The 27,669-nt window shown below is 60.6% G+C and overlaps 2 protein-coding genes across 3 annotated transcripts; one reads left to right on the top strand and one right to left on the bottom strand.

Annotated features, from left to right (window-relative positions):
* The first annotated feature begins 2,027 nt into the window (after positions 1 to 2,027).
* On the top strand, positions 2,028 to 5,118 carry GPX3 (glutathione peroxidase 3). Of its 2 annotated transcripts, XM_050905081.1 has the most exons (6): positions 2,028 to 2,192; positions 3,377 to 3,530; positions 3,778 to 3,895; positions 4,122 to 4,221; positions 4,314 to 4,521; positions 4,974 to 5,118. In XM_050905081.1, exons 1-6 carry the CDS (start codon positions 2,106 to 2,108, stop codon positions 5,102 to 5,104), a joined length of 798 nt encoding a protein of 265 aa, XP_050761038.1. In that variant the 5' UTR covers positions 2,028 to 2,105; the 3' UTR covers positions 5,105 to 5,118. The 2 variants fall into 2 exon arrangements, with proteins under 2 accessions (XP_050761038.1, XP_050761039.1); XM_050905082.1 differs by having other exon boundaries at positions 2,030 to 2,192; positions 4,314 to 5,118.
* Positions 5,119 to 5,798: 680 nt separating this feature from the next.
* Positions 5,799 to 20,442, bottom strand: TNIP1 (TNFAIP3 interacting protein 1). The gene is made up of 18 exons (XM_050905080.1): positions 20,384 to 20,442; positions 14,340 to 14,510; positions 13,197 to 13,319; positions 12,803 to 12,885; positions 12,507 to 12,575; positions 10,250 to 10,441; positions 9,957 to 10,051; positions 9,797 to 9,878; positions 9,469 to 9,561; positions 9,159 to 9,224; positions 8,864 to 8,999; positions 8,659 to 8,783; positions 8,214 to 8,336; positions 7,768 to 7,893; positions 7,373 to 7,453; positions 7,015 to 7,209; positions 6,668 to 6,758; positions 5,799 to 6,301 (listed from the first exon to the last, which is right to left on the bottom strand). Exons 2-18 carry the CDS (start codon positions 14,479 to 14,481, stop codon positions 6,276 to 6,278), a joined length of 1,848 nt encoding a protein of 615 aa, XP_050761037.1. The 5' UTR covers positions 14,482 to 14,510; positions 20,384 to 20,442; the 3' UTR covers positions 5,799 to 6,275.
* Positions 20,443 to 27,669: the final 7,227 nt, after the last annotated feature.

Raw genomic sequence — 27,669 nt, 5'->3', positions numbered from 1 at the left:
GACTTGGAGAAATGGGTCCTTTATTTTTATTTTGGTTTTAGGAAAATGCAGTTGAGGAGTGGCTCAGCCTTTCCCTGCGTGTGTCAGGGATCAAGGACACGTGGAAGGGACACACCACTGCGCGTGCTGCACAGCTCCTCCTGGCCCCCAAGTCCCTGTTAACCACAGGAAAGCCACCAAAGCCCCACGCAGGCAATTAGGGGATATAATTAGAAGTGGGTGGCTGTTCCCATGGTGGGAACTAGCAGGGCAGGGAGCACAGCCCTGAGCAGCTCTCCAGCTCTGTCCCGGCTCTGTCCTGGGAGATGGCTCAAGCCCTGGCTGGGGTCAGCAGCGTGAGCTGGCTGGGGAGCACAGCACTGTGCTGGGGAGCATGGCACTATGCTGGGCACGCACCAGTCCCTGTCGGCTGCAGGATGCAGCGAGGCGCAAGCAGCATGTCGGCCAGGAGCTGCAGCCCCATGGCCTTGTGGCTCCAAATCTCCCCAGAGCTTGGGAAGTGGGTGGGGAGGGTCGAGCCCCTGGTTTTGGCTCTCACAGGCTCCCCGGTTTTGGCAAGGAGCTGCCTCACACCACCCACAGCCACATCTGTGAGGCGTGACCACAGCATCTCTGTGGCCAGCCCAGCTGTTGGCGCATTGTGTTGGGCTCTGGGCAGTCCCCAGGCAGTGGCTGAACATCTCAGGGGTTTGCCTGGACCTGGGGGAGCAACCCACACTGCTTGGGGACCCATGCCAGGGCAGGGCTAAGCCACTTCTCCAGTAGCACTGCAGGTTTAAAGCTTTGGGAAATGCTGCCCGTGACAGAGGGACTTGCAGCTCCCCTGCTCCATGGGTTCCCCGGGTGCCTGGGGGACGTACCTGACCCCCAGCCAGCCCACGCCAGCTGAGGCTGCAGTGGGAGCCTGACAACATCAGCCTTTCCCAGGACATGGTGTTCCTGCCGGCGAAGGACACGGGATGGGAGATTGCTCCCAGACTCCCCCAAGGCCACGGCTCCGCTCCCCTTCCCTGGCAGCGTCTCCGGCAGCCGGCTCGGTGACAGTGCCCTGGCAGGGTTGGCCCTGCTTTCTAGTAAAGCCAAACCTCATGCTGGCGCCCATGGTCCCCCTGGGGTTCACCCCCTGCCACCCCGTCCTGCCCTCTGTCCTAGGCCAGCCCCCACTCCAAACCGCAGCCCCCTCCCAGCTCCCCTCCAGACAGTTAATTCTCCCATCAAATAATTTTTTTGCGGGATTTCAGGGAATTTACACCTCACCATGGATATTTCCTTTGGAGCCAGCCCAGGATAAATGTTTGCATTCCCTGGGTATGCAAACAGGGCCCTGGAAACTCCTGCCCCTGGGGACACCAAGGACTAAGGGACAGCCGTGCCCTGCCCTTGGCCACAGCGGGGTCACCATGGGGCTATGGCCCCCCAGCCCCGGCACAGCTCCCCCCGAGAGGGACCCTACTCCAGGGCTGCTTCTCGGAGCACCCTGATTTGCTGGGCTGCAAAGGAGAGAAGCTTGATCAACCCTTCCCCACCGCTGAGCAGCACAGCCATGGGAGGGGAGGACGCTGGACCCCAGCCCAGGCTCGCCGGGGGATGCCGCTGGGGCGGTTTGGTCCCTGCTCCTCGGGTCCCAGCACCCCACTCGGGGATGGATGTCACCTCGGCTGGGTGCCCCGCACAGGGTGGGGACATTGCCTGGCACCTCTCCCACCGTGCAGGTTTTAATCCCCGGGTCCTTGGGTCATATAACGCGTTGCATAAACCCCCGGCACGTGCGGCCGCCCCGTGCGTTCCCGGGTGTCCCCCGCGTCCCACGCCGCGCCGGGGTACCGAGCACGGCATTGCCACCCCGCTCCTCCCCGCACCCCCGCCCCGGCCGGCGCGGTGTCCGGCCCAGGGCCCACACGGTTAACGCAGCCCTCGGCCCGTCCTTCCTCCCGGCGATTGGCTCCCCCCCGCCGCCCCGCTCAGCCCAGCAGCTATTTCTCGGCTGTCGGGCTCGGAGGTGGCAGAAGGCGACAGGGAGAGGTGTGTCCCGTGTCCCCCCCCTCCCCTGCCTCTCTCCCCTGGGGCCGTGAGGAGGGTGCCCGCACCCCACGCCCGCCCCAGCCATGGGGGGCTGGTCCCGCAGCGCCTGGATTTTGCCCTTTTTCTTGGCTGGGCTCGTCCCGCCGGGGCAGAGTCAGGAGAGGGAGAAGGTAAGAGGTGGTGGGGGGGGAGACCCCCACGGGGGCTGCGGGGAAGTGGGGGGGGGGGGAGGAATGTTGCACCCTGGGGACCCACCTGTCCCCAAGGCTTGCTGCAGAGCTCCCGGGGGCAGGAGTGGGGCACGGTGGCCCTGTGACCCCCCCACACCCTCCCCCAGTCCCGGTGTCTGGATCACGGAGGGATTTTTCTGAGCTAGCTCTTGCAAAGGGGGAATTGCTGTCCTGGGGTTGGGGACAGAGGGGGACAGAGCCTTGTCGCCCCCCAGTGACCCCCGTAGGGGCAGAGCACGGGGCTTTTGTTCCCGTGTCCAGGGGGGTGCACCCACGTTTGGAGGGTGCGGGGACCGCTGTGTCCTCACACCCCGGCGGGCAGAGAGCAGGGGTGACTGTCACCCCCGGCCAGCCTCCCCACCCCGGGCGGGCGAAGCAGAGCCCTGCCGCCAGGATCCTGCCGGCCCCATGGAGGCTGAGCTCCCCGGGCAGAGCCCCTGTGACTTTTATCTCCTGCCAGTTCCCAAAATAGCCCTTCGGTGGCACTGGGGTGAGCCTGGGTCCCCTGATGGGAACAGGAGATGGGCTCCCCTGGGTTAACCCCTGCAGTGCCGCAAGCAGAGGCGGCTCCACCCCGGCCTTTCGCTGCACGGGTCTGATCCAGCCCTGATCCCTCCCTTGCCTGGACCCGGCTTTGCCACGGCACAGCAGCCAGTGCTGCTCCTGGGCACCCCGGCTGCCGCTGCCCCTGCCCCAGAGGGATGCATGCAGGGGTGGTGGGGTCCTGCCCACCCGTGGCCCTGGGGAGGCTGCGGCTGGTCTCCCCCCCGTGCTGGCACGCCAGCCCAGACTGTTTTCCAGCCTCTCGCCTTCCTGCCTGACCCTGGCTGGGTAAACATCCCTCCAGCTGCAGCCAGCCTCACTGGCCGGGCGTGCGCATGCGTGCACACGCATGTGCATGTGCATGCAGAAGCCAGCCTGTCCCACCACCGCGACCTTGGCATGCCGGAGCCTGGCTGTTGCCAGCAGCATTCGGGGCAGGAGACACAACACTGGCAGCTGCCATTTGAGCCAGCGCCAGGGCTGCAGCCGCTGCTCCGGTGGGCGTGGGCGGCCGTGGGGCGGGCGAGCAGGGTGGCTGGCAGCCTCCAGCCTGATCCCATGGGATGCTCCTCGCCCCACAGGTGAAATGCTACAGCTCGGTGCAGGGCACCATCTACGACTACGGGGCCCTGACCATCGACGGGGACGAGTATGTCCCCTTTAGGAACTACGCGGGGAAGATGGTGCTCTTTGTCAACGTGGCTACATACTGAGGCCTCACCCTGCAGTACCTTGGTAAGGGTCCCGTGGGGCACAGGCACCCCAGGGGACAGGGCAGGCAGCCGAGGAGCAGGCGGCGTCACCCAGGTGTGCAGCCCTTGGCAGGTCCCCATGGTCCGTCCTGCCCTGGGGAGTTGGGGGAAGGCGTAACGTCTGCTCCCCAGGACCCGGCACGGCCGGGGATGCTCTGAGGGGGTCGGTGCAGGTGTGGGGGGTAAGCCCCGTCCCCTGCTAACCCATCCCTGACTCTACTTGCGTGCAGAACTGAATGCACTACAAAACGAGCTGGGGCCCTACGGGCTCGTCATCCTGGGCTTCCCCTCCAACCAATTTGGGAAGCAGGAACCTGGCCAGAACTCGGAGATCCTCCCCGCACTGAAGTGAGTACTGCGACAGGGGCTGCAGGGCACCTGTGTCCCCCCCCAGCTGGGCTGTGGTCCCCAGCCAGGTGGTGGGTGCGTAAGCTGCAGCTCCTTCTGGCTGTGACCCCCCTCCCAGCCTGGGGCTGTGGCCCTCAAAAGCATGGGGCTTGGTGTTCCCCCACTACCCCTGTGCAGCACCAAGAGCTGCCCGTTGCGTGATGCCCTGCCCACCCTCCCCTTGCAGGTACGTCCGGCCGGGGGGTGGCTTCGTCCCCAACTTCCAGCTCTTCCAGAAAGGGGACGTGAATGGGGCCAAGGAGCAGAAGGTCTACACGTTCCTGAAGGTGGGTGCCATGGCAAGGGGGGGGATGAGGGGGCAGCCCCCAGCTTGTTTTTTGGGGGGGCAAGGCAGCAACGCACTGGCCGCCTGTTGCAGAATGCCTGTCCCCCGGTGGCGGAGGAGTTTGGGAACCCAAAGAACCTCTTCTGGGAGCCTCTGCGGAACCACGACATCAAGTGGAACTTCGAGAAGTTCCTGGTGGGCCCCGACGGCGTGCCTGTCATGCGCTGGTACCACCGCGCCAACATTGCCGTTGTGAAAAACGACATCATTGCCTACATGAGGCGGCAGCAGCAGCAGCAGCAACAGCAGCAGCAGCAGGAGGGCCTGTAGAGGCTGGGGCCGCCGGCCTGAGGGGTGGCTTCTCCCCCCTGCCGGCATCCCCGCTGGCTGCTGCGGGGCTGCTCCCCATCCTGTCCCCTCCCAGGATGCTCCCCAGCAGCTGGAACCGAACGCCGAGCGAGCATGCTGCCCCCTCCATTGCTCCCGTCTCTGGCACCACCCAGCTGGGATGCCGGGCTGGGCAACCTGGTGGCAGAGACCTCAGCGATGGGAAGGGGACTTTTCCCAATATCCCTGTGTCCCACATCTCCACCCCCAGTGGTGACAGCTCCTCCTGGACCCCAGCTTGCCCCCCTGCTCCACCATCCTGTCTTGCCAGGCAGCAGGAGGATGCAGGGGCCGGTTGCCCCCGGAGCAGAAGACCACGTCTCCATGAAGGCTCAGCCCGAAAGCCCCTGGCATGGGGCGGGCCTGGCCTGATCCTGCTGGGCACGGAGCAGCTCTTCAGTGCATTCAAGCTGCCCGCGGTCCTGGTGCAGAGACGTGCTCCTCTCCTGGCCGGGGGCAGCCGGCCCCTCGCCCCCCACCATAGAAATGCCAAATAAAGGCTCTGCAAATGCACAGCCCTGCTTCTTGGCCAGGGGCGGGGGGAAAGAGTGGGGGGCACAGCAGCCAGGCTGGGGGTACCAGCAGGAAGGGATGGCTCCCAGCTGGAGAAACTCCATTTTTTTCAGGGCAACTGCAAACATGGATGTATCATCACAGCCCAGCATTTGGGGAGAGGATGGATGGGGCAGTGCAGAGCACAGGGGGGGCAAAAGGGGCTGGAAGCAGGGAGCAGGGACCAGCCCCCTGCGAGGAACATGCCAGGGTGCCATGCCTCCTGCAGTCATGCAGATGACAGCCACGCTTACAGAAATAGGGTTGGGTTTTTTTCTCCCCTCCAGACTTGTTTTCCTGGAGCAAGATTTGCTCTGTGCAATTTGAAAGACTGGCCCCAAGGCCATCGCTGCAGGGGAAGGCAGAGGGGGGAGCAGCGGTTTCCCTGCTCTGGCAAAGGCAGGGGGCAGGAGAGGGGAGGGCGAGGGGCTGAGCCCAGGGGTAGGTGGGGGGCATGCACTTGGGGGAATAGATCCTGGGGTGCCCACACAAGGGTTGGGGTCCCCTTGCGCTTGCTCTGGCCCCATGGCTACACCTGAGCACATGAAGGACCAGCAGCCCTGGCATCCCTCCCACTCCCCGCACAGAGGGTGCCCCACGGGAAGCAGCTTTCAGGATAAAACCAGAGAGAGAGTCAGCTACACTTCAGTCCTTAAATAAATACAAAGACACCAACCACCCTCAGCCCGGGCCATGGCTGCGACAGGCACCGACCTGTGAGCATGGGATCTCCCACCACCGGGAGAGTCCCCACTGTCACCCGCTCCTCCGGGGGCTGAACTGAAGCCCCTGGACGGGGGCAGCTCCTGGCATGCTCTTGGGAAACACCGGCTCCTCTTCCCTGAAGACCTGGCTCAGGTCTACAGCGATGCCAGGCCTGACACCTCGTGGGGAAGGGGATGGCCACCACCACAATGGCACCTCCGGTCCCTCCTTCACACTTTCCTCGTGGGGATGCACTGCCGAGCCGCTTCAGGCCATGGGTGCAGCCACGTCCACCGCATGTCTGCGCACGGGGATAGGCAGCTGGAGGAAGCTCCTAGATATATACACACGGGCACACACACACACCCTACTCCTCTTCTGCCGGTATCGCAGCGCAGCCGGTCCTTGGCGTTAGGGCAATCTGGGACCTGCCTGTTCTGAGACACAAGAGAGGGGCGGCATGGGGTGAGCGCAGCTCTTCATGCCCAGACGAGCCCCACGGGAGGGATGCCAGCCACAGGATGGCCATTATCCCCAAGGACCGATTGCCGTAACCCCACAGGCTGTTGGGGCTCAGGCTTGTGCCTGTCTTCAGATACTGCGGGGATGGTGGGGGGGGGATGCAGCAGGGACCAACCCCACAGCCAAATCATCCCCTTGGCTGACCAGAGGTGGGGGCTGAAGGGAAATGGCCACTGCCTGGCAATCTGTCCCCCCATCCCTCCCCCAAGTGTTCAGCCAACTGCCCAGGGTCTCAGGGTGAAGGACAGGGGCACTCCCCTCACTGAGGGTCCGAGCCTTACCCAAGTCCTTGGGGACCGGTTTCACCCCGGCCACTGCTTGGGCATTCTGGCTGCGAGCCATGGCGCAGGGCGGGCGCCATGGGTACTCGGGCTGCAGGAGGAGATGGAACAGAAACCGCGAATTACCAGGGATGCGAATCATGAGGCTGCGCTCTGTGTTCGATTGCCGAGGTGTGAGGAGGAGGAAGAGAAGGGCTGAGCATTCACGTGCCAACAGGACACACATCCTCAGTTCCCTGCTTGGTGACTTGGTGGCCCTGGAGGAGCCGCTCGCTTCGCAGCGAGCCCCAGACCTGCTTGCATGGGACCCTCTGCTCCCCCTCGTGCTGGCACAGGTAGACACTCACCGGGGGAAAATGGTGGAAGTTTTGTCCTGGCGTGTGCTCGCCTGGCATAGCTGGCGGGTATCGGATCTGCTGCCACTCATCGAAGCCGTGGTACATAGGGTGAGCCACGGGGGGACTGTACTGGTACTGGTACATGGGGCAGGCAGGGCCCAGTGGCCCCGGCAGCGGCTCGGGGTGCAGCCTCTCTCCGGAAGCCTGCAAGGAGCCGGGGGAGATGCTGGGGAGATCCCCAAGGGCAGCCCACCACCACCACCATCCCCCAGCTCGGAGCTGTCCCTCCAACGGGAGATGAGGGGCTGGGGCCAGGCCTGCAGCCCCCAGTCCCTCCACCCAAGAAGGGTTTTTTCCCCATCCCCACCTGTTTGTGCTGTTTCAGCAGCTTCTTCAGCTTCTCCTTCTCCTCCTTCTCCCTCTGGCAGTCATCCTTGGAGGCTCGCAGCTGGGAGCAAGGGGGGTTAGTGCAGAGCCCATCCTGCCACCCACCGTGTACGTGGGGCAAGGGTTGCTGCAATGCCCTGCAGGAATGCCTGCACCGGTTCCCCTCATCAGATCCCCAGGAGGGGCAGAAGGAAGAGAAGAGTGAAAGGAGATGCTCTGGCAGAGACAAGCAGCAGCAAAACCACCACTCTGGCCTTTCTGTCCCTGCTCCAAGATGGGTACAGGGGCTGTGACACTGGGGATGAGCACCTCTGACACACCCGGGGTGGACACGGGGCTCCCAGAGTGCTGCCGGTGGCACTCAGTGCTGCTCACCTGGTTGTTGGAGAGGACCAACTGCTTCTGCAGCTTTTCCAGCTGCTGCTTTAGCTCTTCCTTCTCCTCGTTCATCCTCTCCCTGTCACTCCGCTCCCGCTGGAAGTCCTCCTCGAAAATTTTCACCTAGCAGGAGGGAGGGATGTGGGTGCACCTGGCTGAGGGCAGACACCTCCCCCAAGCACCCCCCATTACTGTGTTGCCATCCCTGACCCCACCAGCTACGCCAAGCCCCAGGCACGTGGGTTGGCACGATGGCCCACGGCTGTGGTCCTTCCAGCTGAAGGCCTGGAGGATGCTGAGCTTGGTCCCCCACTCCCCACCATCACAGCACTGACACCCGCCAGGGTTGCTGGGCTGCTCCTGGCCGCACTGGGCTCTTTGCCGGCGAGGTCCAGGACATGTAGCTCCCTCCCTGCCTCCAGTGGCTCCGTGTCCTGCCCTACCTGCTGCTTGAGTAGCTCGTTCTGGGTCAGCAGCTCCTGCTGCGGCACCTTCCCTGCTGGCTCCATGGTGCTGGCGAAGACGGGTGGTGGAGAGGCCTGGACGTTCAGGGCCTCCTCTAGTGCCTAGAGAGGAAGAGCAGGAGCAGGGAGGGGGGTCAGAGCGAGGTGCTGTGCCCATGATGTCTCCGGAGGACCATGGGCACATGCCCAGCATGGGAAGCGTGTATAACTGGGCAAGAGCAAGAGGGACTACAGACCCCCGGCCAAACCCCCTTTTCCTGGGAACCTAGAGGGATGTGGTGGGCATCATCTGACAGGAGCTCCTGCCTGGGCAAGGGGCTGCGCAGGAGGGGGTTGATCAGGATCAGTTTTGGATTTGAGAGAGAGAAGAGGCTGAAGAACATAAACGACATTTTGCAGGGGGGGGTTGTGCCCTGGCCCCCACCTTGTTCAGCCTCTGGATCTCCTTTTCCTGATATTCCCGCTGCCTGGTGACCGGAGCCAGCTGCTCCTGCAGGAATCGCATCCTCTGCTGCAGGTCCCTCACCTCCATGGCCAGCCTCTCCTTCTCTGCCTGCAGGACCCAGGGCAGAGATCAGCCAGGGCAGGGCGACAGGGCCAGCAGCTCCCCGCCACCCTTCCCGAGGGACTCGCCTCCTCTGTTTCGATCCGGGACTTGGCCAGGAGCAGCTTGCGGTCAAAATCCCTTTGCTTTTGCTCCCGCTCCGACTCCAGCTCTGTCAGTGCCCTGCGGGCCTTGGCCAGCTCCTGGTGCAGGTCCGTGACCTGCCGGGAGGGAGTGGGGATGTTGGCCTGCTCAGAAGGACCCACACTGGGGGGGAAAGAGGCACAGGCAGCCCCAAAACCTTCCCCTGCACCCGGTCTCCTCCGAGTCCCCCCAGCCAGCACCCAGCAGAGATGTGCCCCCCAAGCCCTCAGCCCTACCTTCTGCTCATACTTCTGCTTCATGGCTTGGAAGTGCTGATCCCATTGCTTATTCACCTCCAGCAGCTGCGGGGAGAGAGGGATGGCTGAATGGGAGCTGAACCCCTGTCCCGAGCCAGCTGTGGCAGTCCCCAGCAGCATCCCATCATGAAAGCACCTTGGGGACCAGCTGGATGGGATCCCAGCTCCAGCAGTGCTTCCCTGCGGCTCCGCAGCCCTGTCCCAGTCTCCCCGTACCGTCCCAGCCATGCACCCCCGCTGCCCGCTCCCCAACTCCTTAGCGGTGCCTCCCTCCCAGCCTGGTCCTCACCTCCCTGTGCTGGTGCTCCAGGATCTTCACCTTCTTCTCCTTGGCCTCCAGCTCTCCTCTGCCCGGCGCCTTCTCCACCGTGGCCCCGCTCTGCTGGACGCGCACGGGGGGACCCTCAGGGCTTTTGTGGAGGCTGTGCCCAAGGCCGGCTAAACTCGAGCCGGTTCCCCTCCCACGGCCTCCCCCATCACCTCGAGACCCTGAGAAGTCCTGCTGGTCATACTGGGACAAACTGGGGCTCGATTAAAATGAGGCCGCCTTTGCTGATGTGTCAGCGGGCTCCCTGCCTCCTTCCCAGCCCTCTCTGAGGGTGATGCTGCCTCCTCACCTGCTGCTGCTCAGCAGCTTCCCTCTTCCCGCTGTCCTGGCTGCTCAGCATCACCATCCTCCGGAGCTCCTGGTTCTCGCACCTGCGGGCAGGGAGGGACGGGTCAGCAGGAAGAAGCACCCAGGGCAGCCCCATCCCCCTTCCCACTGCCCACCCTCACCTGAGCTTCTCCAGTGCCTGGTTTCTCTGCTCCAGGTCCCGCTCCAGCTTCGTTCGCAGCTCCTTGTTCTCACTGTGCAGCGTCTCACACAGCGTCTGGGGGGCAAACACCAGCAGCATGAGGACTGCGGCCAGCCCCAGGAGCTGCCTGGCCACCCACCTCCCACCAAGCCCTGGCATAGAGGTGAGTGTCCACCTCAGGGTGGACAGGAGGGGCTCGGTGGGGAAAAAAAAAAAAAAAAAAAAAAGTGTGGGGGGTAACCCCCATGAAAAATCCAGCCAGCCCTCACTCACCTGCAGGAATGATGTTCTCTGCTCGTTCTTGTGCACCTTGGAGGCCAGGCGCTTGAGCTCAGAGGCCATGTAGCCCATGCGCACGAAGACCTGGTCCTTGCTGGCCTCCTTGGTGCAGCCGCTCAGCGTGCTCTCCAGCTGCTGCAGCTGGGGCAGCAGGTTGGCATCCTCGTTCGGTGGCTGCTCCAAGTCCTGGGGACAGGGAGGGGATGAAGCATGGTCAGATCAGTTTGAGAAGCATTGCAAAGTTCCCTCTCGGGGCAGGTCAGCCTTGTCTCCCATCCAGGGCTGTGGCAGGGAGCTGGGCCAGCACCGAGACACTCCGCAACAGCCCTCTGTACGCTGAAAAAGCGTGTCAGCTTTGTAAAGGTTTGACTCCCAGCGCTGGACATGGGACAGCAAGTCCCTGGGTGGAGGGGGATATTATGGCAGCAGCACTCCCAGCCCATGGATTCCCCGTGCCCCTTGGCAGTCTGAGCAGACGACGCTCCTGGCTCGCCAATAGCAATGGAGGCATCTCTACCCCGGTCCCTTCTCCCCCTGAGCTCTCCCCATCGGCACCAAGACTAGAAATCCCAGCTCCTGAGACTCCTTTCCACATACGCCCTGGTCTCCGCTGGGAGCTGAGGTTTGCCACATGAGGGTGGTCTTACTCCAGTCCCCATCTTCTCCTTCCTCCTGTCCTCCCTCTGTGGCTCCCCTCCCACCGCGGCACACCAGGCACTGGGAACTTGGGCTCTTTGGCAGGTGGCAGCCAAGAGGGTGATGCATGGGATTTAAACGGTGGCCAGGAAAGCCCGGGTCAGGGCACACCCACCAGTATCAGGGCGTACTCCCAACCTACGCAGGAGGGGTGTCCCCAACAGGCTCGTCCTCCCCTGGCATGGCTGGTTAACTCCTCCATTGCCTAGGAGACATTGCCAGCACAACAGAGCCCAGCTGGGCGCACGAGGCACTGCCGGGTGGAGGTGGGGATGCGCTGGCACACCTTCGCCCGCTCTGCTCCCAGCCCCGCTGACTCAGCCTGCTGCCCGTGGGAATGCCCCAGGCAGCACCACGTGGGGCCAGGAGCCCAGTGTGTCCCCAGCGCCCCAGCCCTGGGGTTCACAGCCCCGAAACTGCCATGGGAGGGTGTGTGCGGGGCACAGCACGGCCGGTTCCTCCCACCACCGCCGGCTGGCAAGGGGAGGCAGTGAGGACGCAAGCCCAGTTGGAGCACCTGGGACAAGCACTCGGCTCAGGCACCAGCAGCCGATCACCAAGCAGATGCCACCCCATTCTCCATCACCCTATGGCTGCACCCCAGGAGGGTCCAACAAGACTCAACCCCTCCTGGAGCCTCTCTGGCCAATGCAAACAGGGATGTGCAACGAGAACATGTCCCCTTACTGGCACTGTGTGGTGCAAGCTGATGTTCATCCCCCTTGGGCTCCCCATCCCTCCTCCCCTCCCTTCCAGCACACACAAAAAGCCAGAGCAGGACAGGACAGGGCAGTGCCAGCCAGGGGGACATTCAGGTGGCAGCAAACGGAGCACATGGAGGTGCCTCAGCTGGGGCAGACCCTGTCAGCAATGACGGGGCTTGGAGACCTGGTCCTCCCATCCAGTGCAGGCATCAGGAGGTGAGCGTCAGAGCATCGCTGACAGCTCCTCGGGTCGTCACAGCCCTTCCTGTCACTGTCATGTGGCATCTGGAGACACTGGTGTCCCTGTCTGGCTGGGGCTGCTTTGCTGGCCCTGTGCCCAGCCAGGCCACTTCTACTCAGGAGCCCTCGCCCTTGGAGGGCAGCCTGCACATTGTCCCCTCTCCCCGTCTTGGCCAGGTGAGAGGAGCGGTACGCACTGGAGCACCTGTGCCATCACTCCCGAGCTCTCCGGCCCCAGCGAGACATGGGGAGGACCAGCCACGGGGCTGTGTGGTTCCCTCCTGACTGCAGGCCAGCCAGGTCCCCTCATCTTCATCGGTGGCAGAGGCTGCAGCACGAGCACTGTCCTGGGGGCCGCACGTGGGGCTGGCTCTGCTCCCCTGGGAACGCCCGGGTGCAATTTATCCCTCCTCTGCGGTTTGCCCAAGGGCCGCCTTGACACAGGTCCCCCAGCCCTGCCTGTGCCTGCCGGCAGCTATGCCACGGGGGCACACCGCTGCCTGTCCGCACACCCTCCCACGCCCCTGGTACCACCACCACCACTACCGCACCAACCGGCTCGACTCCCCACCTGCCACCCACTAAATCCCGCAGGCACCAGGGCCACTCACCACTCTCCCGCTCTCCTGGGGAAATCCCTGTGCTTCGACAGCGACGATCTCGAACTCCGAGGAGGATCCCTGCAAGGGAAGGCAGCCAGGTCAGGTCTCCCAGGGAATGGCAAGCCAGGACACCACCGCACAGAGGCAGGGACTGGTGGGACGGGAGCACAGCAGGGAAGCTGATCCCGCCTTTCAGATTTATCCCTGTTTCTAGAGGCTAAAGGCTGCCTCCTTTTGCTTTAACTAGATGGAGAGTCTCTCCCTCCAGCCATGCCAGCACCAGCTCTCACATTCACCAGACTCACACTTGGAGGAGATTTCCGCGCTTCTGTGTCCGGCTGGGCGCTGCCTGGGGCAGCTCGTGTGGAGCTGGGATCAGGGCCGACGGCTGCGGAGAGGGGAGAGGACATAGCCATGAGTCTTTTGGAGAGCAGAGCCTCTCCCCGCCTGGCACAGGGATGCAGAGAGCAGACACCCTGCGAGGTCGGGCACCGATGGATGGTTTCTACCCCAGCTGTGAGGACGGGACAGAAACCTCCCTCCAGGAGAAGGGAGGACAGCAGTGGTTTGATACACTCCAGAGAGGACAGGGCTGCAAGAAAACTTCAGGAGAGTCTGCTTCACACCCTATCCCTTCCCCTGAGCTCAGGATCGTGAGTCATCAGGTTATCCCTCCCCAGTGAGCCTCGTGTCTCCTACCTCCAGTTTCCACCAGGTCCTCCAAGGAAGATGATGCCATCAGCATTTTGTTGTCCTTCACAAGGTCCTCCGCCTTCTGCCGCAGCTTGGATGCCTCCACCTGGGACTCCTCCAGCAGCTCTCCTGTTGTGGGCAACAGAAGGATGCTCACCCTCCTTCCCCGAATGCCTGCCCTCCAGCAGCCCCATCCACCAACATCAAGCCCCCTGCTTGGGTGGAGAAGTGCCCAGCATGGTCCTTCTTCATCCAGAAATAACTTTTCTTGGCCAAATCCAACGGCAAAGCTGTATCAGTGGCTCACTGGCTGCAGAGTCCCCCATGCTGACACACAGAGGACTGGTTACAGGAGGCAGAAGGGCAGCACTGCATCTCTCAGATGTCTCCGCTTCCCAGAAGAGACGAATTTAAGCCTAGGTGGTAGACCTAGGGGTCCAGACTGCCCACTTTGTGGTCTGGCACTGGCAATGCAATCCTCTCCCCACCCCGTGTGACTGCTTCCACACCAGCAGGTCCCGATCCCAGGTAGGGGCACGGTGACATGACGGGAATCACGAGGCAGGTGGAAATTTGGCTGCAGAAGCAGGACTCGAAAGCGGAAGCTGGGTCACGAGACCGAAAGCAAAACCGGGGGTGGGTGGGGGAAGGCGGCCAAGGAGGAGAAAGGGGGTGGCAGGACTCAGCTGGAGTGTTTCAACGCCGGCACGTCCCTGCCACCGCAGGGAGCGCCCAACGCTGGGGTCTTCAAGCAGCACCCGGGAAAAGCGTGACCCAACAGGGGTTGCGGGAGGTGGGGGCTTTCATCAAAAGCAGAACAGATCCCGGCATCTGCGACCTGCCACTGCAGGACTGCGAGGCATTGACCTTGCTCCATCACTTGCTTTTTTTTTTCCCAGCCATTTATCCCACTGTAAAGCACCCCAGGAGTTCAGCAAAAGCCTTGCTCCCTCTGCACCCCCGTGTGAAAAAGCCCAGACATCCTGCTCAACCCCCCAGGACGGGGAGAGCTTTACTACTGCCCCAGTGCCAAGACCCCCAGCTTCTTATAGCACCCTTCCTAAATAGAGCAAGAAACCCCCAGGCTCGGTGGGCACAGGCTGAGCTGCCCCAAAGGCAAACCTTGTCCCCCAGTCACGCAGCAGTTACCGATAGACTTGATCCCCTGCATCTTCTCCTTCAGCCGGGTGTTCTCCTCCACCAGCCGCTCAAAGGCCGTGGATCCATTCTCCTCCGAGCCCCCACCGGGGTCATAGATGCGGTAGGGTCCTCTCCCTTCCATGCCTGCCATTCAGTCGCCTACCTCCCAGCCGGGCATCCCTGCAAGGCAATGGAGCACAGTGTCACCTTCCTCTGGCTCCAGACTGTGCCGCGGTCCCCTGGTCCCAACCGTGCAGCTGCCTCACTGCTCACCAGCCAGCGAAGAAGTGTCCCAGGTGAAGGCACTTCCCCCTCCAGCCCTGCTTGGGGTGAACGTGCCGGGGTGACTCACGGCCATGAGAAGTGTCATGCGAGGAAGCATCACCAGCAGCCCCGCTCGGGGCTGGCTCTTACCCCTGTGAGCTGCGGGAGTCCCCAAGGAGGTCACAGCCGCCTGCCGCTGCATCCCGGGAGGGATGGAGACCCAGCCCAGGAGCACCCACCCACGCCAGCATGGACCTGGGCACTGTCACTGGGGCATCTTGCTCACCACAGGATATTTTTGGGGGGCAGAAAGGGTTGTGGGGGGCTGTTTGGCAAGGGGCAGTGTCTGCAGCTCCAAAAGCCTTAACCTGCAGCTGGCGGGCAGTTTGGGCAGCACCAGGGGGGACAAGCCCCAGCAGCCAGGCAGGGACCCACTCTGCCCTCCAGCTCAGCCAGAAAATCCAGCTGCCAACAGCATGGCTTCCCGAATCGGGGCACTGGGAACAGCCAGGCATGCGCCAGGCTGGGAGAAAAGTACGAGGAGAAGAAACATCTGCACACAGTGCGCTATTTGCTTTTTTTAATTCCTTGCATTTGTGGGTGGCCTAGGGCCTCCCTCTTGCTGAGGTCTGGCCTGGGGACGGCTGGGCAGGATCCTGGCTCCAGGTCTCACCCATCTCCTGGGGGTGACAAAGCAGCTACTGTGAATTACAGCACAACTTATCAAAAACGTCCCCCCTGATGCCAGCTTGTTAAACTGGAGCAGTGCAGCAGCCCAGACAGCCCCAGGGGGCGATGCCAGCCGGAGCTGGGGTGCTGCCTGGGGGCACCACAGGAGCACCCATGGGCACCCCCAAGTGCTCTTCTACCCAGCCAAGGCAGCTGGGTGCTCGCGAGCAGGAGGCGGCCGAGGGGGCGGCATTTTGAAAGGGGAAGGGGGTAGCCCATACCCGAAACCGTCTCAACCTCAGACTAATGCTCATGCCACGAGCGATCCGGGCTGATCACCATTTTAGATGACCTGCCTGCCAGGGAGCGGCAGGGACTTTCCAGATGACAACTGCCACCTGGCAGCATCCGCAACTGGAGCTGCAATTAATGCCTGCCTCGGCGGCAGGTAATTACACATGGCCTCAGCGGCAGTCTGCTTGTGGGAGACACATCTGTCAGTAGGTCTCACCGTCCTCCTGCTCTGCGGGTGCCGCCAAGCCCCCCATCGCCTGTGGTCCCCGCCGGGGAGCCGGCAGCTCCGTCCCAAGCAGCTGGAGGTGGTGACGGCCGGGAGCTGCCCGGCTGCGGTGCGGGGCAGGCTGAGCAGCGGCTATTTCTGGAGCCCATAGCAGCTGACAGGAAGCTGCAGAAGAACCGGGGCAGTTTCCCTGCCATGGGTCCTGGCGCCAGGCAGCATCGTCACAGCCGGTACAAAATCCCCCCCCAGTCCCCCCCACCATGGGATGGGGAAAACTCCCGGAGCAGACCTGCCGGTGGGCAGGACGGAGCCCAGCGTGGCGGCACACACGTGGCCCAGGGACCCAACGGCACCTTCACCGCAGGGAAATGCCGTCGCCTGTGGCCACGCTACCTGCCTGGCCAGCCTGGCGGAGGACGGGGACAGTGTCACAGGCAGGCTGGGGACCTGAGCCTGTTTCTCACTGCTGTCCTCTCACCACATGCTGCTCCAGATCCCAAACCCGGGGCTCTGGAAGGAGCTGGTTAGCAAAGCTATCTTGCAGTGAGCATCTTGTGGGGCATCTGTGTCCTCCACCGGGATGAACCCAGGTGTGGGTTGGGGAAGGTGGGGACAAGCTGCCTTCTCACATGGCATCCTTTCCCCATGCGGCTTTGCAGCAGCCTGCAATACCAGCCCGTTTTCTTGCACTCCAGACCCCAAACCGGGAGGTTTTCTGCCTTGCCCTACGGCACACGTGGGAGGTCCCCTGCCCCTGCACGAAATACTCAAACCCGAGCCAGCTGCACTGACCACCTTGCTGACCAGCAGAGCTCACTCACGGTGACCCCATATTCTTCCAGCTGGATGGAGCCACCGAAAGCCTCTGCTATTCCTAATTCTCAAGGTTTTATCAAGGATTTTTCTACCCAAGGTCTGCACCCCACCAGGGAGATGGCAGCAGAGGGGCCATGGGAGCTGTTTTGAAACAGCAGCTGGGGAGGGGAACTGAACTATCTCCAGCTGACAGAAGCACAGACCAGCCACAAATTCACCAGCAAACAAGACCCAGCAAGAGGGGAGGGTTTCCGCAGCATCCAAACCCATCGCCAAGGTCAGGGTGGGTTTGCCCAGGGTGGAGGAACAGCCCCATTTCTGCAAGGAGCCGCTGGGACTGAGCTGTCACCCTGGGGACAGGACCCTGGTCCAGGTCACTGTTCCCAATCCTGGTTAGGTTTTTTTTTTTTTCCTTAAGAGTTCTGAAAGGTGAGAGTTGCAGTGAAAAATCTCATGTTTCAATAAAAACACCAGGGGATGAGAGAGAGGAGTATAGACCAGCACCTAACGATGGTTAGAAACGCAAAGAAAACATGACTACCACAAACTCCAGAAGAAACCACTGTACCATCAGAAAACACTTCTCTTTTTGCCAATCAACAGTTTCTAAGCTAATCTGACAGTATTTCACAGCCCCAGGGGTTGAGGGCCAGCCACGGACCATGGCTGCCCGGCTGTAGCTCACTGGCTCCATGCCCAGCCGCTGGCAGAGGCTGCCAGACACCGCGGTTGCCCGTGGGCGTTGCTGGTTGCAAGTGGGGCACCAAGACCTTTAGGTAGTAATTTTTTATGACAACTCAGCAAAAGGAGAGAATGAGAGAGCAAGCGGGCAGGGGAGACTCCCAGGCGACAATGAAAACAGGGTGGTATTTAAATAACCGTGCTGTGGCTTGGGAGTGAGCTGGAACCGTGTAGCTGTGACCAGGCTGTTCCCCGCTGTCACCCAGGAAGATGTGCATCACCACCACGGCCACCAGCACCACAGCCATTGCTGCACCGGCCATACAGAAGCAGCAGAAGGAAATGATTCCTGCTTTAAAATTACTGAACAGCTGAAGATACGAAGGCGGAGGATGTGAATCCTGTGCAGCGAGTGGGCTGGCACCACTGGAGGTTTGCTTTCAGCAGCGAGCCCCGGGGTAGAGACCAGCCTCCTGAAGCTGCGGGCCTGGCAGCCCATCCATTCCCATCCTGTGATCCATGTCAGGGCTCAGCCCAGCCCTTAGGAGAACGGGGTTTTCCTTACCCCAGCGTGCAACATTCCCAGGAAGTTTCCTCCCCGCCAGGATCACACGAGGCAAAAGCAAATCCCTGCAGGCTGCCAGCATCGTTTTCCCATGACCAGCGCTGCCGGGCCCCCGGCATCCCTCCTCCTCAGAGGAAAAGCAAAAGCCACTCAGATAGACACGATGGAAGCATTTTGTTTGTTTGATCATTTTACTGGAAATCAGCAAAATGCCACAGCCACTAGCCCGGTTTCTTTTCCTCTCCAGAGCTCCAGCAGCTCCCCAGACCAGGGACAACCATTCCTGGGCTGCTGGACTGCTCTCATTTGCAGGGAAGCAAAAGCAGAGGTGGCTTTAGGAGGATGCAATAATAACGAGACTTTCTGGGCACTGCAGTCCACTGGGCTGGGAGTAATAAAAGAAGAGGAAAGAAAGCATTGCAGGGCTCAGGTCTCAAAGGGAAAGGTCTGAACCTCCACTTGAAGCATTTTTCTTCCCAGCCTGGTTAGCTGCAGAGAAGAGCCCCATCTGAAACGCAGCAGATGTTACAGATGTCCTCCGGCCAGAAATCCCACCCTCACCTGAGAAACCCACCTCCTGCACAGGCTTCACAAAACAATCTGCTTCTGAAGAGGTTGCTCACAAGGAAAATAAAGCATGTCCCCATTCAGAGCCAGGTTTACAAACACAGGTAACCACGGGTCCAAGCTCCAGTGCAGATACGACAGGCAGCCAGACTTGGTGGCGGGGCAGCATGGTGGTGTTTTACGCAAGACCCTGTCTTCTGCTGCAAAGACATCTTGCTTCATGCTGCCTGCTCCATTTCTTCCCCCCCGCAGAGCTCAGTAGCATTATGGCTGCTCGTCACAGCACTCAAAAGCAGAGCAAGGCACAGCCACCCCTTTCCTTGCAGCTCCAGCATAACCTGGGCTACTCCTGTCCAACCTGGTGTGCTTCAGCCGCGCAACAACCAAGCAGCAGAAGACAGTGGTACCTGCAAAGCTACACCAGCAAAGCTACCTCTGTCACCCAAAGCGCAAGCATTGTTGCTTTAAAATGAAATCTGCAATGCCACAAGAGTAGATAATTCAGCTTCCTCCACCCACGAGTGTTTTGTACCAGCTGCTGGCAAGCAACAACCCGTGGCCCTGTGCTAAATAGGTCTGTTTGGCGTAGGTCAGGCCGAAAGGGCGTCGCGGGATTTCTTGCAGAGCCAGGAATGATGCCAAAGGCTGCAAAAAGCCTCTCCGCTTTTCTTCTTGCTTACTTCCCTTGCCACAGAGACAGCTCTCAAGGACGTGCCTGGCTAGAGCCTTCCTGCCCCCAGAACTCACCCCAGCGCCCAAAGTCTGGTCTCTCCTGGCTCCAGCATGCTTCGGCTGCCTTTGCCACTGCTCTCAATGAAATTTGCTCTCCTAAAGAGCTTGTGGCAGCAGAATACCTCTTACTCACCCAAGCAGATAGAAACAACAAGCTAAAGGGGAAAGGTTGCATTTGCCTCCCTGATACAGGAAGCAACCTGTGCCCAGGGGCGCTGAGGAATGCAACAGCCAGATCTCCGAGAGGCTGCAGGTCCCCACCAAGTCCCACCCGGAGCTGTTCTCACCCACAAGCAGGGCTGACAGGCAGCATCTTTTTTTCCTCTGCCCTCAGTGGGGGCTTAGCCTGGAATTGAGGGAGAGGAGATGGGGAGGCAAGCTGTGCACCACCTCCCCGAAGGAGGAGGGGAGGCAGGTGGGGATGCTGCAATCCCCGCTCCGGCTATTCCAGCCTCTGGATCCGCATCCGATGTGGACACGCACCACTGAACCAGCGGCAGGATAGGGAGGAAAAACTCAGAAAGGGAGGAAAACAACATCGACTGGAGGCTCCTTGGAGCCACGGCCACCGCAGCCCCCCGGGGTGGGATCCACGCACCGTCCCTGCCCGAGGGGGGACCGCAAGCCCAGAAAGAGTCAGAAGGGAGATGCGTGGGCCTGGGGAAACGCCGGGGTTGTGTAAGGCAGAGCGAGGGGAGGAGCGAGCCCGGGGCTTCGGCCCGGGGTACGGCAGCGGTGCGGGGCTGCCGGGCCCAAGGGACCAGCACCCTGGGCCCGCCCGGGGCGGGAGGGACCCCCCACACCAGCACCCCTCTGAGCCTTTCTCCTCTCTTTCCCCGGGCATTGCCACCGCCGGTGAACCCAGGCTCCCCTGCAACCAGCCTGCCCCTTCGGGAGCTACGAGGGGAGCCGGCAGCCCCTGCCCTGCCTCGGGAGAGGGGAAACTGAGGCACAGTACGACTATCGCGACCCGCCCATGGCACCCGGGCCGGCCCCGGAGCAGATCCCCGGGGGACGGCGCGGCCCCGGCCCCCTCCGGGGTTTCACTCCGACGACTCGAGCAGACCGAGAGCCCGGCAACCGGCCAGATACGGCCAACACGCAGCCTCGAGCGCCACTATCCCCTCCCCACCACCGGGACCTTGCGCTGGGGCAGCGCGACCCGGTGCCCAGGAGCCATCCCCAGTGCCCGGTAAGACTCCATACACCAGGCAGGGCCCCATACCGCTCCGAGCTCACCTGCCAGTGCGCCCCCGAGGCGGGGCCGCTCCCGGTACTGCTCCCGGTATTGCTCCCGGTACTGCTCCCGGTACCGCTCCGCCGCCAGCACCGGAGGAAGCGCGGGGGGGACGGACCTGTTCTGCCCCCGGGAAATTCCCAGCCTGACGGACAGGCACCGCAGCCAATCGGCGTGGAGCGGAGGGTATAAAGAAGGAGGGCGGGGGAGGCGGTAAGGAGGGTGGCTTGTCATGGCGGAGCGGTTGGTCTCTGTGCCGCTGTCCCCTGTGGGTTCCCTGGGGCTGCGCGGGGTCCCGTAGACCCGCCCGGCATTGTGGAGCCCTGAGGGGTGGAAGGAGCCGGCCTGCCTCCGCCTTAGGGGGTGGTTTCCGCTCCGTTGGGGAGCGGCAGGCCCGAGCCCAGCAGCGGCTCCCCCGGCTTATCGAGAGACAAAATGGCGGGGCCGAGGGGAGGGCAGGGCCCAGGCGCGGCGCCTTCCTGCCGGGGGGCGGAGGAACCCCCTTGCACCCCCGGTGCTTCTGGTGGGGTGCAGCCGGTCTGGGTTTTGGAGGAATAGCTGAGGGGAGGCTGTGCTGAAGAGGCCCCAGGTCTTCGGCCGCTCTGGCAGGTGGGCTGTGGCAGTCCCAGGCTCTCCCTTCAGCCCCAGGTGCCCTGGGAAGGAGGCTTGCGTGCTCCTGTGGGCCTGCTGAGGCTTACCAGATCTTTCCTTCTCGGCACCTGGGGCAGGGAGAATTCCCCACTGAGTCTGTGTCTGTAAGTTAATGTTACACAAGGAAATTACACCCCCCCAGCTGGAGTGTTTGTTATCAGGGATCCTTTTCCTCTGTGCTGCTGCTTTGATTAGTGTGTATTTGTGAACAACAGAAGTTAACCAGAGGAGCGAGAACCACAGGGAATGCCTTCTGTTTTCACGTAGCTCTTTGGGACTCGCTCCATAGCTACCTGATTCTTTTGTTGGTTTTGCCACAAGGAAGGTGGGGTTTTTTTATATATATATTTGTGTATATATATTTATAAAACCAACAAACCAGAAGCAAAGAAAGCCTGCTGTAAGCAGACATGCTGCTTGCTCTCTGCCTGTACCCCTGACATTTCCTCCTTAGGTGACTGCTGCTGGGCTTGCGGAGGTGTCCTTCGCTGGGGATTGTGCTGTTTCCAACTGTACCAAGTCCTGCCTTCCTAATCAGCTCTGTTCAGACAGTTCCACCGCTTCTTGGCGATTTGATGTTTTGGGTTGTAAAAATTAAAAAAAAACAAAACCAAACTCTTTTACCTGACTGCCCTTTGCTCCAACCAGGATGTCGCCCTGGCAGCCTGGCTGGGTTATGAGACAGCTCAGTGGGTGCTGGGACCCTTTGGCTGTGCTTGTGTTAGAGGTCTCAACTGGGGACAAGACAGCAGGATCCCATGCACAGGCAACGTCTTCCCTTTTGTTCCCTGAAGGGCTTGTTTTACCCCAGAGGCCCAATGCTATTCTGTAAACCCTTGGAAAACCTGGCTTCAAAGCTAAACGCAGTCCCACAGAACCAGAAAGCATCTTGTTTCTAAGATAATGTCTCAGCCTGCAAAAAATAGCCAAACCCTGCTCTGTTTCTGTGTGGAGAGAAGTGGGGTGGCATGGCCCTGCTTTGCAGCTCTCCAGGCTGACAGCCGAAAAGCTGCCTGCCTTCCCCTCGCTCCATCTTGGGCACGCTCGCACCGAAAAAAGCATCGCTCTACTCACCCAGCTGGATCGCGGAGGGGCTCGGGGGGCTGAGAGCCCTTTGGGCCAGGCGCTCTCCGGCTGCAATCCCCAAATGCAGGAAGGCCAGCCCAGCTGAGCTTACTTTTAGGCATGGAGAAGGGGAATTCCCCATGATGGAGGCCCCAGACAGCCTCTGCGTGGTTTTGATAGGGAGCCAGGCACTGCTTAAAGGGCTCTCCTGTGCCGTTCCTTCCAGGGGCCGCCGAGCTGTGTCAGGTATTAGTCAGCAAAAGGGGTGGGGGGCTGTCATGGAGGCTGTGATTCACTTTTGGACAACTGGAGAGCCTGGTTACATCATTCTCCTTGCCTGGTTTCTGAGAGACTTCACCAGGTTTGCAAACACATCGTGCTTCTCCCCAGGGAACCCGCTGCATCTTGTGAGAGGTGTTGTCGTCGTCCCATGCGTGTTTCCATCCCATTCTCATCCATCTCTGGAGTCAGAACAGGATGCGTCTTCCCGAGGGAGCGGGAAGAGCTGGCTCTGCTGGTGGAGCCAGACAGGGGATGGTGCGCCAGGGCTGCAGGTAGTCCCTGGAAACCATCCGCCAAGACGACTGATGGTCAGAACCAAGGCTGGAGCCAGCTGGTGCTGGAATAAACACCAAGGATTTAAGTGTTTCTGTTTTACAGGGGCTGATTCCAGCTCCCCAGCTCCTTGCCAGCAGGCACAAAGTTGTACCTGGCAGGGCATTTGGTTTACAATCACCAGGCGTGAACTGCGAGGCCTGAAAAGCGCCCTGCTTTAGTCTGGCTGGTTTGGGTGGTAGGAGCATGGGTGCTTGGCAGGAGGGGTGAGGAGCCATGGGGTCTGGGGCCTGCCTAGGTACCCGTGGAGGTGGTCGGTCTATGGCGTGCTCTCACCCAATGCCCCTCCACCTCTCTAGCCAGCTGCTCTTTGTGTTTCTACCTGAGGTCGCCAGCTCGGGCTGGCCCAAATGCCAGGATGAATTTCACTATGAAAACCAAAGGCTCTTGGTCCTGTTGGTCCTTCCTTATTCCTTCGGTCCCACTGTGCTCTCAGGAGAGAAAACTCACCTGACGGCAGCTGTGATTCATGAGCATGCCTGCATGGCTGTGAAGATGTGTTCATAGCTGACACTTTTACATACAAGGGGGTTTTTGGCACAGAGGGTTGGGTTCAGCACCTTCAGCGGAGGCTCATTCACGTGAAGGCACCCTGATTGCTTCCGTGTTCGTGGCCGTGCTGCGGGAAACGGGGTGAGAAGGAGCACAGGCTGCAGGTGGGGGTAGCGGAGCTCCCCTGCCCTCTGCTCCAGCTTGTTTTGGATCTGGGCTAGCTGCCTTTGGGTTAACCCCACGCAGGGGTGAGCAGGGTGGGCCTTGTGCATGTCTGGTGGTGCGAATCCCAAGTAGAAGTTGCCCAGCAGCCTGAAGCACCCAATAAATGCACCTGCCCTTGGTGCTGCTGGGTGAACGGAGCACACTTGAACCCTAACGGGGCAATGGGGCCAGCCAGGGCCCGGCTGTCACGGGCGGCCATGCCGGTGAGCTGGCCCCGGAGCAAGGCGGGAGCAGAGGGGCAGCTGCAGAGCAGGCGGCGGGTGCAGCCAGTTTGGCACAGCACCCTGGTGCCGCTCGTGGGCTTAGCTCTACAGAGGGGTGCGAGGTGCTGCCAATGGGTGCCTCTTGGCATCAGCAGTGGTTTTCACTGGGGGCTGCTGCTTGTGCCGCGCTGATCGGATGCGTCCCGGTGCTCCGGCAGTGAAGGGAAGCACAAGGTCGACAGTGACGCTGTGAGAGCGGGGAGGAAGCTCCGGCCGCAGGAGGGGATTTCCAGAACATTGTGATCTGCTGCCTATGCAAATCAGGGACTCAAATTAACCTGGCGGGATGGGAGGGCTTTGGGATGGAGGGCAAGGGAGAGGCAGGGGAGGGAGCCTGGGAGAGTGGGCTGCTGGGAGAGGGAAGGAGGGAGCATGGAAGGGGTCTGGGAAGGCGAGGGGTCAGCAGAGGGATGGAGAAGGGAGGTGCTGGGGAGCGATCTTGCTCCCCAAGACCTGCCACAGCACCCTGTCTTTGCAGGGTGTCAGAGTCACACCGTGGCCTTCCAGGGAAGATGGGCTGCTTTCGCTTTGCTGGGTTTACCGTCTTGCTCAACGAGAGCTCCCTACTCCCTCTGCCTCTGGCGTGTGAGGCAAGGCTCAGTGTCACCCACTTCGCAGGAGGAGATCACCACCTCCTCCACGGTCAGCAAGGGATGAGTTATGGTGGGACCTGGTGCAGCTCCCCAGCAGATATGCCAAGAGCTGTGGGAACTGGGTCCGGGAGTGCTCAAAGGATTTCCTTGCGTGCCTTAAGCTTTGAATTATTCAGAGTCCAAATTTGCAAGATCAACAATGGGCACAGAGGGGATTTTCCCCTCTTCCTCTCTCGCCAGGCCATGTCTCATCCAGTTGCAATGCCTGAGAAAAGGGCTCCTCGGCAGTCATCATGTCCTGGAAAGCTGGCTCCAGGGATGATGGTGTGGGGAGAGCCGCTGCGGCGAGCTCAGCCATTTCCCCAGTCTCAACTCACTGTGGGGAACAGGCTGCCCAGTGAGCGGCACATGGATGTGAGGGGCAAGGCTGCTTCTTCCTCCTTTGGCTTGGCAAGAGGAAGAGCTGAAGAAGAAACCTCTGCCAGCTCCCAAGACTCAAGGCTGGGTTTCTCCCCTCCGGGGGAAGGGGAGGACGGTGGGTGGGATGGAAGTGGCTCACTGATGTTGCAGCGTTGGGCCAAGGACCAAGAGCAACGTCCCGTGTGTCTCTGCACCAGGCACGGCTCCTCCCAGGGTCTGGTAGTAAAGAGGATCTGCAGTGGCCCCTGGAGCTGACTCAGAGGGAGAGGTCCGACCCTCTGCACACCAAACGCGGGCTCATGGGGTTTTTTGGATGTCGCAACCTGTGAAGTCTGGTGTTGGCTTTGCCTGGAAGCGAGTCCTTGCCCCCGGCGTTGCTCGTCAATGTGCAGAACAGCCGCATGCCGGATACTGGTGTATAAATCCCAGACCCTGGCAGCAGCTTCTCTGCGGCAGCCCTGAAGGCTGAAGCATGGCCAGCACGGACCTGCCTCCAGCCCTTGCCCTGCTCACAGCCTTTCTCATTCTTCCCTTTTTTGTGCCCATCATTTTGTCCTCCTTTTTCCTTCCCTTGCCTTCCTTGAACCACTTGCCTTGTTGGCCACAGAGGCAAGGCATGAGATCTGCCACCGATTGTCCTCGGGTTGGGCTGGTTGGAGCCAGCGGATGGACCGGAGGCGTTCCTGGAGAGCGGTGCAATGAAGTGCATTTTCTCTAGAGACCGGGATGCTACAGAGATGAAGCTGCTTTGTCTGAAGGGTCTATGACCTGCCCACATATAGAGGGTTTCATGGGCAAAACAGTCCTCACTTGGGGAATTTTTATTTAATTTATTGTCAATTAACACAAATTGCTAGTGAGTGATTTGGGCATTAAACAAAACAAGTGGTTCTTCCCCAGGCTTGGCTTAGGCCAAACATATTCTTTCCCCTTCCTAGATTCAGTGTTCCTTGTTTCATCGCAGGTTACACTCACTCCGTCCCAAATCTTTTGGCAAGGTGACAGGCCACGTGTAACCTTCTGGCTGCCACTTCTCTGTGCTTCTTACTGGGTTTCTTCCAGTCCTCTGTGCTTGTCCCAGGGTCCACAACCTGTCTTGGTGCTGCCAGTCCCCAGGCTCCTCTTGGTTCACTTGGAGTCCTTCTAAAGCAACACCCCTGCCCAGCGCCTCCTCCTTCCTCCTGGCAGCTTTTCACCAGAGCGTCTCATTTTTCTGGGCCTGGTGCAGAGTCCGCAGGCTCTCCAGCATGGGAAGGCAGCAGGAGTTTAATTCGGTTGGCAGTGGGAGATGCATTTACTGTGATGCATGACACCAAACAGGGGCAGGTCTCCAAACAGGAGCTGGCTGCAAATTCATCAACCTCTGCAAGAAAACATCGGGGTGAGAAATGGGGAGAAAATGCCCCCGGTGCAGAGTGAGTCCCAGAGGCCATGCTTGTGCTTCCCAAGATGCCGTCACCCTCCTGGCATTGCCCTCAGGGTGGGCAGCTCTGCTGAGCTCAGTCCAGTTCGTGGTTCTCCCTCGCAGGGCAGCCCACCGTGAGCAGCCCCACGTGTGCTGCCAACCCAGCAGCATGGGGGCGGGATGCTGAAATAGCCTGTGCTTAAATAGGGTATGGAGTGTGCTTAAGTGTTTGTAGCAATTAAAATGCCGCTGGCTGTTTTCTGCTCCAGCTGTAGCAACTGCTGCTGGAGATGGATTACTACAGCGCTGGGGCAAGGCAAAGGCTTTTCAGCAGCAGGACTGTCCAGGAGAGGGAATTGCTCCAAAGAGGAAATCCCATCCCACTCTCCCTCCCTGTCCCCAAACATTGTGTGACTCTGGTATTTTGTCCTCATCATAGGAGCAGCCGGCAGCGGGTGCCAGGGAAATTCCTGGCCTTGGGACCAGTGTGCTGGGGTCAGCCAGGCTTCCTGGCGGCGGCATCACCCCGAGCCGGGCTGGGGACTAGCCCCAAGGGGCTGCCTGGTTTCACTTGCGGTCCTGTGCCGCTCCAAGGCAGCTGGGCTGTGGGTGATGGAGTCACCGGTCACAGGCTTATAGCAACCATGGTACAGCCAGAAAATTCACTAGTGTTTACGCCTGTGCCCAGGGAATACACCCCGCTGTACATACCCCAGGAGCATCTGTTTTGGCAACAAGGAGGAAGGATGATGGCTCACGTGTTGCAGCCCTGTGCTAACGCTGAGCAGATTTCCCCCCCTGCTCTGGAGAAGCCGAGCTCCACTGCCCCAAATCTGGCTCTCTCAGGGGTGTCGGGCTGTCTCCCGAGCCCCAAAACTTCCTTGGACATTGCAGCTGGGTCCCTCAGAGCACCGTTCCCAGCTGCAGGGACGTGGCCAGCTCTGCTCCTCGCAGTCGCTGTGCTGTGCCCGGCTCTCCAGCAGCCTCATGCCTCTGCTGCTAATCTGAGAGCTGCAGTGCTGAGCCACAGGAAGAGACGGGCAGATAAAGATCAGGATTATATCCTCCCTTCAAAACATCTTCTGCATCTGCTCAAAGTCTTTGCAGCAGGTTTCTGACCAAGCAGGTGATCTGTAGGCTGCTGTAGGCATGGGGTGGGTTCAGCCCCCCCAGATGCCGCCTGGACAGGGATGCTCATTCCTACTTACACACAGAGGCAAGACAAAGGAGCCCAAATCTCTATGGGAGAGGGTGAAAAAGCTTCAGCCAGGCTGTTTTCCCCCAAGAAAGGTGATTTTTTTTACAAGGGGATGTTTTGCAGGAAGGCATCAAGGGAATTTTCAGTGGGGTAACACCCAGCTGAGTTGCTTCAGCTTCCCTGGTTTGTCTCTACATGTTGCTGCTTCTCGACCTCGGCAGGTTTTGAAGTGTTATAATAATATTGTGTTATTATTCCTAATGCTGCTTTGATATTTTGAAGGTGAAGCTTTCCTCACCCAGCTGTTCTGAGGAAGACTTGGGTATTCAAGACTTTTTGTTCTGACTTGGAAACAATTGAA

This window comes from Gymnogyps californianus, chromosome 14, assembly GCF_018139145.2.
Source record: "Gymnogyps californianus isolate 813 chromosome 14, ASM1813914v2, whole genome shotgun sequence".
Taxonomy (NCBI): domain Eukaryota; kingdom Metazoa; phylum Chordata; class Aves; order Accipitriformes; family Cathartidae; genus Gymnogyps; species Gymnogyps californianus.
The sequence above is the reverse complement of the archived record's forward strand: the minus strand, read 5'-3'. Positions and strand labels throughout refer to the sequence as shown.